The sequence below is a fragment of the Chiloscyllium plagiosum genome, unplaced genomic scaffold, assembly GCF_037043375.1.
Source record: "Chiloscyllium plagiosum isolate Xiang-an unplaced genomic scaffold, Cpla_swu_hap1 HiC_scaffold_28, whole genome shotgun sequence".
NCBI classification, from domain to species: Eukaryota; Metazoa; Chordata; class Chondrichthyes; order Orectolobiformes; family Hemiscylliidae; genus Chiloscyllium; species Chiloscyllium plagiosum.
Window position 1 is genome coordinate 14,645,827 of NW_028270166.1, and position 12,462 is coordinate 14,658,288.

Genomic DNA, 12,462 nt, shown 5'->3' on the forward strand with positions numbered 1-12,462 from the left:
AAACGCCCACCACCCGCTGTGTGAAGTACTTGCCGCATGTATTCCCCTTAAACTGTCCACCTCTCACCTTGAAAGCGTGACCTCTCGTTATTGAATCCTTCACCCTGTGAAAAAGCTTGTCTCTATCCACCCTGTCTGTACCCTTCTACTCACTGGCTTGGAGGAATGACAGGTGGAAAGATTGTGAAGGATGGGAATGTAGACAGGATACTGCTGATTGCTTGGGTTATTGTGTTTCTGACAATTTTGAATAAATACACATTGGTATGATTGTGCCATGTTTAATGGTGATGATGGAGATCTCACCCATAGGTTGGAGAGCTAGCAAGAGCCCACTCCACCTCTGTTTGGCTTTAAAGGCCAATCGGGCATTGAACCGGGCAGTGGTAGACTGTCCTGGGATCAAGGGCGCCGAACACCCATCAAGAGCTGCCACCCAATTGGAGGTTCCCAACCAGTCTCAGTACCGATTCCTCATTTGGTGTGATTACTAAGGATACAGGACAGTTCGTTCTTTGATTGGTTGGCAGTACTTCTAATCTGCCTTCTATCCCAAAAGATCACTACATGGTCTCACTCATAGTAAGCGGGGGCTCAAGCCCTGTATGATCATGGGTCAGAGCCTTAAGGTCCAAAGCTGCTCATTGTGTTTGTTTCAGTCTTCAGTGATACTGTCTGAGCTGCTGAGTGTTTCGAACTTGCTCTATGGTCCATTCAGTTTAGAGGTGCTGTATCTTCTTTGAAATCTTGAGTGCTGGATGCAACTAATTTTTCACTGTCAGTTTCGTCAGCCTGAAAAAGAAAGCCATAAATATTTGTGTCATAATTATCTTTAAGAAATAGCACCTCCCTCTATGTCATAACTTAATTTATTGCTATGAGAAAACAATGTAAATATTTCCTGTTAGATGCTTAGGAAGTTTACAGAAACTGACTGGTATATTGTAAGTTACAGAAAATACCTGCTCTTATAAACCATTTTATTATTGACAGAACCACCTGCCCACAATAAACTGGAAGTGCTTTAAGCCTGAATGGGTATTATGAAGCTATAGAAGTTTTTTTTACCATGTGTGTGGTGGGCATCAAATGGTTTCTCTGATGATTAATTGTGATTCAAATAATTGTTACGAATATGTAACATATAAATTAAAAACATAAACCATTCTTGAACCTGTTCCACCTGTCGATAAGATTGTGTCTTATCTGTCCAATCAGACAATTCTTTTCTAAATATCCAGGAAACACATTCTTTATACCAGACATGAGAATTCTTCCTTCTACAGGCCAACAGATATATGGTAGCTTGATTTCCCACTCCCGCCTTTCCTAAACAGTGAGGTTACATTTGCAATCTTCCAATTTGTAGGTCCATATTTGTCTTTGCTAACCTTTTCCTTTTTATATACCCACGGCAGCTTTTACAACCACTGTTTAAGATTTTTTTGCCACTTTGCATTCATATTCTATTTTCTCTTTCTTTATTAACTTCTTAGTTCTCCTTTAATGAATTTTAGAATTCTCCCCATCCTCAGACTTACTCCTTTTTTCATGCTAATATATTTCATGCAAATTTATTCATGCTGGTATATTAACCCTCTTCACCATATGCTTCCAATTTTTACAATTAAGTTTCACGTGGCAACTTTTCAAATGCTTTTTGGAAATCATCTAGACTCCTCATTACTACACCATATACTATTCCTTCAAAGGACTCCAGTACATTGGTTGACCTTGATTTCCCTTTCAAACATCCATGTTGATGCATCACGATTACCTTACACTTGTTTCTAAGTGTTCAGCTATAACCTTCTTAGTCATTCATTCTTTGACCTTGCCCATGACCGATGCCAATCAAATCAGTATCTAGATCCCTGTTTTGTGCTCCTGTCCCTTTTTGAATAGACAAGTTATATTTTCCACTTTCCGGTCTGATTGCAAAATTCTCTAGATTCTGGTAAAATTCAATCTCCTAACTTAGCCATCTCTTTTAAGAGGAGAATGTGAGGACTGCAGATGCTGGAGATCAGAGTCAAGAGTGTGGTGCTGGAAAAGCACAGCAGTTCAGGCGGTAGAATCAGTGTTTATTGTTCCTGATGAAGGGCAAATGTCCGAAACGTTGATTCTCCTGCTCCTCAGATGCTACCTGACCTGCTGTGTTTTTCCAGCACCGCACCACGCTCTCGTCTTTTTTAAGATCTGAGGATGATGTCCATCAGGATCCAATGACCTGGTGCACCTACCTTCTGTCTCCCCTTCCTCCTCCTTCCCATTGTCCTGCCTTCCCTCTCCTTTCTCCTTCTTCTTTCCTTCTCTTCATCACCTCATTTCCCCTTCCCACCCCCTTGCCTCACCTTCCTACTACTTCCTCCTCCTCACAAACATACTTTTCCTCAAGTACACTTGCATTGTTGATAGTGTAAAATCAGGAGGAACCTGAATTCAATGACGTACTGGGATGATTTTATATACTTTGATTGTGGTATCCTGACAGAAAAATACAATGAGTGAGATACAGCCAAAGCAGAACATAATATTGAGACAGACAGCAAATTCTGATAACATTTAAATCAAATTTTTGACCAGCTCTGAATTTCCTCACCCATACTTTCAAATACATAGTTTAGTTTCTCTCCCAATTCAACTATCAAGTTACCATGTCTAAAATACTTGAGAGAAGTAAAATTGTGAAAAATGAACACGATAAAATGAGTCAAAGTTAATTTTACAGTAAATTCTACTCTACCCTAACGTTCATATGGGTCTCTATAAATTTCTCAACATTGCACTGTCAGCCAGTGCTAATTTAAATAAGCTGATAGCACTCATTCATGTAACCACAAATTAAATATGACCCAGAGTAGGCGTGGTCCAGATTCTTACCACTTTAAATTCTATCGCACTTTTGCGGTTTGCTTCTGCACATTAAATTTTAAAGGAGGTTGTCCAATTCGCTGGCTCTTGTCATTTGAATGTTGGATTTACTTCAGGAACAAATGTACTGTGATTGATGTTAGATTAAAGAACACCAAGTCAGACCAAATTTGACCCCGTTCTAACTGGTGGATCAGTTGTTTGAGTTAGCTTTAAGTGAGTTTCACTGAAGTTTCTTGGCCTTTGGCTAGTTTCAATGTGAGAGTGAGGATCTCCGCCAGAGTATGGCTCCGTGTCTGTATTATCTGTTTTGTGGCCGCTGTTACTGTTGTCTGTCGGAGAATGAGAAAATTGCATTGACTATCAGCAATCAAATTGACAAGGAGACAAAGCAGCTGAAACAGAAGCAACTGAGAGAACTCAAACTCCTAGTTTTAGGTAAGTGGAGAATCAGGCACATTGGTGCAATATCTCTTTTTCTCCATGAATTTAAAACAGTTTCATTTATTCACTTATTCATGAATAACACTGCTTCATATTTTATCAGAGTTAAGTAATGTCCATTGAACTTTTTTTTCTTTCAGAAGGGAGGGAGGATTTTGTCAAAGTTTTACTGCATTTTAAAATGGAACATAAGGCATAATCTTCAGATTTTAGATTTTCACCTTGCAGTTGAGATAACTTTGCATTTCTGTTGCAAAAAAACTCTGTATGTGGGGGGATGTTCGAGCACAATTAGCCTTCAAGGCTAGGGCCTTCCATTTCTGTCCATTGGTGATCCCTTCATATCCTATCACGCTGGCACAGTGGTTAGCACTGCTGCCTCACAGCGCCAGAGACCCGGGTTCAATTCCTGTCTTGGGCAACTGTCTGTGTGGAGTTTGCACATTCTCCCAGTGTCTGCGTGGGCTTCCTCTGAGTGCTCCGGTTTCCTCCCACAGTTCAAAAATGTGCAGGTTAGGTGAATTGGCCATGGTAAAATTGCCCATAGTGTTAGGTGAAGGGGTAAATGTAGGGGAATGGATCTGGGTGAGTTGCTCTTCGGAGGGTTGGGGTTGAAGGGTCTGTTTGCGCACTGTAAGTAATCTAATCATATCCAAGATGCAATCCCGATATGGCAAACAGGAGTAATTGTAACATCATCCTTAAATCAGCTGTGAATAAAGGTGTCACACAGAGGGAGGAAGACATACAAATTTGCATTTATTTAGCGGATTTCAGTCTCTTCAAAAGTGCTTTACAGTCAATGAAGTACTAGAGTCATAGAGTTGTTCAGCACGGAAACAGACCCTTTGGTCCAATTCATTCATGCAGATCGATATCCGAAATTAATCTAGTCCCATTTGCCCGCCCTGGGAAAAAGACCTTGGCTATTCACCCTGTCCATGCCCCTCATGATTTTATAAACCTCTACAGGGTCACCCCTCAACCTCTGACCCTCCAGGGAAAGTAGGCCCAATCTATTCAGCTTCTCCCTACAGCTCAAACCCTCCAACTCTGGCCACATCCATTTAAATCTTTCTGCACAATTTCAAGTGTAACATCTTATAGCAGGGAGACCAGAATCAAACACAATATTTCAAAATTGGCCAAACCAGTGTCCTGGACAGCTGCAATATGACATCCCAACTCTTATACAATCAGTTCTGCTATAACACGGTAGTTCCTTTTTTGTGCAATCCTGTGTCATAAGAAAATTGTATAATAGCAGCACTATTTAAACTGATAGGGCCAGAATCACATTATAACCAACACATGGTTGAAAATTTCATGCTTTAGAAACAGTGTCTCCAGTTTGCCAATTGTGTCATAGTGAAATGCATGTTATAGCAGAACAACCTATACTCAGTGCACCGACCAATAAATGTAAGTGTACCAAATGCTTTCTTATGCTGTCTACCTGCAACTCCACTTTCAAGGAACTATGAACCTTCATTCCAAAGTCTCTTTGTTTCAGCCAGGCTCCCTAGGGTCCTACTATTAAGTATATAATTCCCACTCCATTTTGCCAAAATGCAGCACCTCACATTTATCTAAATTAAACTCCATCTGCCACTTTTCGGCCCATCAGTCCATCCGATCAAGGTCCATTTGGAGTCTGAGATAACCTTTTTAACTAACCACTACACCAGCAATTTTGGTGTCATCTGCAAACTTACAAACTATTCCTCCTATATTCACATCCAAATCATTTATATCAATGACAAAAAGCAGTGAACCCAACAACGGCCCTTATAGCACCCTGCTGATCATAGGCCTCCAGTCCAAAAAACAACCCTCCACCACCACCGTCTGTCTACCTTCAAGTCAATTTTGTATCCAAATGGCTAGGTCTACTTGGATTCCATATGATTGGCTAACCAGTCTAACATGCAGAACCTTGTCAAACGACTTGCTAAAATCCGTTTGGAACATGTCTATCGCTGTACCTTAATCCATCTTCTTTGTCACTTCTTCAAAGAAACTTAACTTATTAAGACACGATTTCCCATGCACAAAGCCATATCGACAATCCCTAATCAGTCCTTGCCTCTCCAAATGCATGTAAATCCTGTTCTTCAGAATCGCCTCCAACAACTTACCCATTACTGATGTAGGGCTCACCGATCTGCAGATCCCTGTCTTTTTATTAACCACCCTTCTTAAATAATGACACCACACTAGCCACCCTCCAGTCTTCCGGCACCTCACCTGTGGCTATCAATGATAAAAGTATCTCAGCAAGGGGCCCAGCAAACACTTCCATAGCTTCGCACAAAGTTCTGGGTTACATTTGATCAGATCCTGAGGATTTACCTACCTTTATTTTTCTTGAGACATCCAGCTCCTACTCTTTAGTAATATATACATGTTTCAAGATATCACTCTTTATTTCTCCAAGTTCTATAGCTTCCATATCCTTCTCCACAGTAAATACGGAGTCAAAAATACTCATTTAGTATCTCATCCATCTCCTGGGGTACCACACATTGACAACCTTTGTGACCTTTCAGGAGCGCTATTTTCTCCCGAGTTACTCTTTTGCCTGTAATGTATTTGTAGAATCTCATTGGGCATGGGGCGGGTAGGTTCTTTCTGAGAAAGGAGTCATGAGATATTTACTCCGACTTTACTCCCATTTCCGATGTATTGTCTGAAAGACTGGCACCTGCTCCACCAATACTGTACAATCCAGCAGTAGATGGATTGTTAGGTGGATTGGTAGTACTTTAAAAAACTGCCTTGTAGTATCCAGGGATATGAACATTTTGTGGATTAGCCATGGTAAATGGTGAAGGGGGTGGGGGTGAACATGGTGGAGGTCTGGGTGGGATACTCTTCAGAGGGTTGGTGAGACCCAATGGGCCAACTTTCCACAACTGTAGAGATGCTGTGATTCTAACTTACCACCAGGGGCAGTGCAACAATGATCCAAATAGAGGAGAATAGGAAGAGAGGGACGGTATTCCATTAGAATAGAGTTAGAAGGAGAAATAATGCAGTCCAACCTCACAACACCCAACTTTTTCTGAACGCTTCAAAGGTGTTGGTGGACACTGACTGCTGTCTCTCTAAGGACACGCAGGCACGAATGTAGCAATGGAGGAAGGGCAAGCATTTGTGACTCAGCTGTTCTTGATAACTGCTGATCATTGCCATTAATTGGCCTTTTAATTATCTTAATTGGTTTGGGTAGAATTCATCAAAATCCTACCATGTGGAAACAGGCCAATCAGCCCGACAAGTCCACACCAATGCTCCAATGAGTATCCTATCCAAATCCATTTCCCTACCCAATTACTCTACATTTAACCCTACCTAATGCACCTAACCTACACAATCCCTGAACACTATGGGCAATTTTAGCCTGGCCAATTCACCTAACCTACACATGTTTGGATTGTGGGAGGAAACCGGAGAACCTGGAGGAAACCCTGGCAGACATGGGGGCAGTTGCCGGAGGCTGGAATTGAACCTGGGTCCTGGCACTATGAGGCAGCAGTGGTAACCACTGAGCAACTGTGCTGCCAGAAGTCATTCCTCTCCAAATTTGGATGGCAGAGGAAAGGCCCAGGGGCAGAGATGCTGCTGGCAAACCAGTACACTGATCAGTGGTGTAAAATTATACACTCACCCATAGGATATCAAACCTACAGCTCAGCGAGCAAACCTACACCCTAAATACAGGAAGTAGTGTTCAACAAGGATCAATTGAGGTTGGAATCTGCTCATTGTGTTTACCCCGATATTAATCTTGGCATAATTACTGCAAAGGAACTATGGAGTGTTAGGAAAGAAACATAGGTTAGCTACATAGACAGCAAAGGAGTGCTTGGTAAGAGAGAATACAAAGATATTAGAATAAAAGCAAAGGAAAACAACTAAGGCAAAGAGAAACTAAGAGAAAACCCTTCCTATTCATATACCCATCCAAATGCCTCTTAAATGTTGCAATTGTACCAGCCTCCACCACATGTTTTAAAATAATCTAACAAAGCAGTAACAGTGACATTACAACATATAGTTAATAATTCATCAGCAAATGATGTAGCACCAGATCACTAATACATGACAGGTGTCATTCCTATAATAAAAATATTGAAGGATTTATAGATATTTTCTAATCCACCTGTTTACAGATGGCATAACACATCTCTGGTGCAAGTGGGACTTGAACCTTAGCCTCTCTGGTTCAAAGGTAGCTACACTATCACTGTACCAGACCAACATCAGTGGTAGGAAGAACTGTAGAATCCATGCTAAAGAAAAGGATAAAAGAACATCCAGAAATAAGAAATACAATAATGAATAGACAGAATGAATTTCAAAACAAAAAAACCTCGCTAGATTATGTTTATTTGTTTATTGAATATTATTTTTAATAATGGATTAACTTTAATATTAACTATTCATTTTATTAATTTTTGAGGTAAGAATAGAGAAACAAGCTAATGGTAATAGTACCTTTCGGTTATCTGGATTTTTAAAAGACCTTTGATAAAGTCCCCACTACCAACTAATGAATAAGATGAAAGAAGATGCACAGAATGGATTATTAGCTGGCTTCAATCAGAGAGATGGAATAAACTGAGTTATTCATAGTGGCAGAAGGTGGGAACTGCTGCTCCAAGGAGAATCAGACCTGGGATTACTGTTACTTTTGTTATGTTGTTATATTAATCATTTGGACTTTGGAATCAAAAATGCAAATGCTATATTCATGGATAACACCACATTTGGTCAGAGTCTAAATTGTGGATAGATGCAACAAAGTGCTGGAGAACATTAACAATGGGCAATTAATTACCACATCAGGTTCAGCACAGTTAAATGTGAGGTGATATATTTCATAGGAAGAATAGGGAGCTCATGTATCATTTGGAACGTTCAGATCTTAGTGAGGTAGAGGAGCAGAAGAACCTTGGAGTGCAAATACATCAATCCTGAAGGTAGCATTATATGTTAGCAAGACCATGATGAAAGTCAAACCAAGAACAAGCCTACATTTCAAGATGAATAGAATTGAAAAGCATGGTAGCTATGCTAAATCCATATTGAACATTTGCTAGATTAAGTTTAGAGTAGTGCATGTAGTTCTGGTCATATTATAAAATAAGAGAGGCACTGAAAATTGTCCAAGGGAGAGTCAGAAAGATGACCCCAAAAGCATACAGGTATGTGCATCAGGAAAGGATTGACAGGCTGGGTCACTTTACTCTTGAGGAAAAAATACTGAGGAATGATCTAAGACATATCTTTTACATTATGAAAATATGTCGACAAGAGTGCACCCTGAGGGAATGTTTCAGCATGTGGTTAAGAGCGTGTCAGGAGGCCATCCACATTAAACAGTCACCAAGAAATCCAAGGGGATGTTTCAAAAAAACATTGTCCAGAAGGTTGTGGGAAGGTCAGGCTCAGTGCCAGAGGAAGTGTTAATGTGATGAACGTAGTTATATTTAAGAGGAAATTAACCAAATTCCTCCACTGTTGCTGGGTCAGAATCTTGAAATTCCTTCCCTACTGCCATTGTGAGTCTACCCATAGCACATGGACTGCAGCAGTTCAAGAAGGCGGCTCACCACCATCTTCTTAAGGGTAACTAGGCATGGGCTACAAATGCTGGCCCAGCTAGCAATACCCACATCCCACAGAGGAATAAAAAACAAAGTACACGGTAAGCAGGAAACAGAGGGCCACAGTGGTAGCTTTAGATAAGAAAGATGGCAGGAGGCCTGAATGTATCATAAACGACTGAATGGCCTGGTTCTCTACCAATGTAATCCCATATACAAGAATAACATAGAATGGTTGCAAAGTAATAAAAAGCCTAATTGCTAAAAAGATAATTTGTTTTGCCTCTTTCTATCACCTCTGAATGATTTTGACTCAAACCGAGGTGTGTTTCTGTAAGAGGTCTCTGATACTTCACATTTCATGCCTGAGCATGGGCAGTGAAACTAGAAATAGGTAGCAATTTGATGCGAGGACGTTATACAGCGAAGCAGGAACCTACCCTTACCCAAGGCTCATATGCACTTCCCAGCAGGGAAGTGGCAAGGGTCAGAGACAATGATAAGGAACACGTGCCTGGGCCAGTAAGTAATTGGAGGTAAAAACAATGACTGCAGATGCTGGAAACCAGATTCTGGATTAGTGGTGCTGGAAGAGCACAGCAGTTCAGGCAGCATTCAAGGAGCTTCGAAATCGATGTTTCGGGCAAAAGCCCTTCATCAGGAATAAAGGCAGTGAGCCTGGAGTGTGGAGAGATAAGCTAGAGGAGGGTGGGGGTGGGGAGAAAGTAGCATAGAGTACAATGGGTGAGTGGGGGAGGGGATGAAGGTGATAGGTCAGGGAGGAGAGGGTGGAGTGGACAGATGGAAAAGGAGATAGGCAGGTAGGACAAGTCCGGACAAGTCATGGGGACAGTGCTGAGCTGGAAGTTTAGAACTAGGGTGAGGTGGGGAAAGGGGAAATGAGGAAACTGTTGAAGTCCACATTGATGCCCTGGGGTTGAAATGTTCCGAGGCGGAAGATGAGGCGTTCTTCCTTCAGGCGTCTGGTGGTGAGGGAGCGGCGGTGAAGGAGGTCCAGGACCTCCATGTCCTCGGCAGAGTGGGAGGGGGAGTTGAAATGTTGGGCCACGGGCGGTGTGGTTGATTGGTGCGGGTGTCACAGAGATGTTCCCTAAAGCGCTCTGCTAGGAGGCGCCCAGTCTCCCCAATGTAGAGGAGACCACATCGGGAGCAACGGATACAATAAATGATATTAGTGGAAGTGCAAGTAAAACTTTGATGGATGTGGAAGGCTCCTTTAGGGGCTTGGATAGAGGTGAGGGAGGAGGTGTGGGTGCAGGTTTTACAGTTCCTGTGGTGGCAGGGGTAAGTGCCAGGATGGGAGTGTGGGTCGTAGGGGGGCGTGGACCTAACCAGGTAGTTACGGAGGAAACGGTCTTTGCGGAAGGCGGAAAGGGGTGGGGAGGGAAATATATCCCTGGTGGTAGGGTCTGTTTGGAGGTGGCGGAAATGTTGGCGAATGATTTGGTTTATGCGAAGGTTGGTAGGGTGGAAGGTGAGCACCAGGGACGTTCTGTCCTTGTTACAGCTGGAGGGGTGGGGTCTGAGGGCGGAGGTGCGGGATGTAGACGAGATGCATTGGAGGGCATCTTTAACCACGTGGGAAGGGAAATTGTGGTCTCGAAAGGAGGCCATCTGGTGTGTTCTGTGGTGGAACTGGTCCTCCTGGGAGCAGATGCGGCAGAGACAGAGGAATTGGGAATACGGGATGGCATTTTTGAAAGAGGTAGGATGGGAAGAGGTGTAATCCAGGTAGCTGTGGGAGTCGATGGATTTGTAAAAAATGTCAGTGTCAAGTCGGTCGTCATTAATGGAGATGGAGAGGTCCAGGAAAGGGAGGGAGGTAAGTACCCTTCCACCGACACACTCATTCGTTTGGCCGAACTGGTCCTCACCCTTAACAATTTCTCCTTTGAATCATCCCACTTCCTCCAGACCAAAGGGGTAGCCATGGGCACACAAATGGGCCCCAGCTATGCCTGTCTCTTTGTTGGCTATGTAGAGCAGTTGATCTTCCGTAATTACACCGGCACCACTCCCCACCTCTTCCTCCGCTACATTGATGACTGCATTGGAGCCACCTCGTGCTCCCGCGAGGAGGTTGAGCAATTCATCAACTTCACCACCACATTCCACCCCGACCTTAAATTTACCTGGACCATCTCTGACACCTCCCTCCCCTTCCTGGACCTCTCCATCTCCATTAATGACGACCGACGAGACACTGACATTTTTTACAAATCCACCGACTCCCACACCTACCTGGATTACACCTCTTCCCACCCTACCTCTTGCAAAAATGCCATCTCGTATTCTCAATTCCTCCGCCTCTGCCGGATCTGCTTCCAGGAGGACCAGTTCCATCACAGAACACACCAGATGGCCTCCTTCTTTAGAGACCGCAATTTCCCTTCCCATGTGGTTAAAGATGCCCTTCAACGCATCTCGTCTACATCCCGCACCTCCGCCCTCAGACCCCACCCCTCCAACCGTAACAAGGACAGAACGCCCCTGGTGCTCACCTTCCACCCTACCAACCTTCGCATAAACCAAATCATCCGCCGACATTTCCGCCACCTCCTAACAGACCCCACCACCAGGGATATATTTCCCTCCCCACCCCTCTCCGCCTTCCACAAAGACCATTCCCTCCGTGACTACCTGGTCAGGTCCACGCCCCCCGACAACTCACCCTCCCATCCTGGCACTTTCCCCTGCCACCGCAGGAACTGTAAAACCTGCGCCCACACCTCCTCCCTCACCTCTATCCAAGGCCCTAAAGGAGCCTTCCACATCCATCAAAGTTTTACTTGCACATCCACTAATATCATTTATTGTATCCGTTGCTCCCGATGCGGTCTCCTCTATGTTGGGGAGACTGGGCGCCTCCTAGCAGAGCGCTTTATGGAACATCTCTGTGACACCCGCACCAATCAACCAAACCGCCCCGTGGCTCAACATTTCAACTCCCCCTCCCACTCTGCCGAGGACATGGAGGTCCTGGGCCTCCTTCACCGCTGCTCCCTCACCACCAGACGCCTGGAGGAAAAACACCTCATCTTCCGCCTCGGAATACTTCAACCCCAGGGCATCAATGTGGACTTCAACAGTTTCCTCATTTCCCCTTTCCCCACCTCACCCTAGTTCTAAACTTCCAGCTCAGCAGTGTCCCCATGACTTGTCCGGACTTGTCCTACCTGCCTATCTCATTTTCCACCTTTCCACTCCACCCTCTCCTCCCTGACCTATCACCTTCATCCCCTCCCCCACTCACCCATTGTACTCTATGCTACTTTCTCCCCACCCCTACCCTCCCCTAGCTTATCTCTCCATGCTCCAGGCTCACTGCCTTTATTCCTGATGAAGGGCTTTTGCCCGAAACGTCGATTTTCCTGCTCCTTGGATGCTGCCTGAACTGCTGTGCCCTTCAAGCACCACTAATCCAGTAAGTTATTGCTTCATGTAAATGTCTTTAACTCCATTAGTATCACACTCAGCTACCTGCTTCCTTTTAATGACTTGAGGGAACACA

At 43.7% G+C, this 12,462-nt stretch overlaps 1 protein-coding gene across 1 annotated transcript in view; it reads left to right on the top strand.

Annotated features, from left to right (window-relative positions):
• The first annotated feature begins 2,935 nt into the window (after positions 1-2,935).
• LOC122565384 (guanine nucleotide-binding protein subunit alpha-14-like) overlaps positions 2,936-12,462 on the top strand; it is a 36,060-nt gene continuing 26,533 nt past the window's right edge. The window contains exon 1 of the mRNA XM_043721312.2: positions 2,936-3,312. Coding sequence (XP_043577247.1) covers positions 3,159-3,312 — 154 coding nt within the window. The 5' untranslated portion in view covers positions 2,936-3,158. The remainder of the gene's footprint in view (positions 3,313-12,462) is intronic.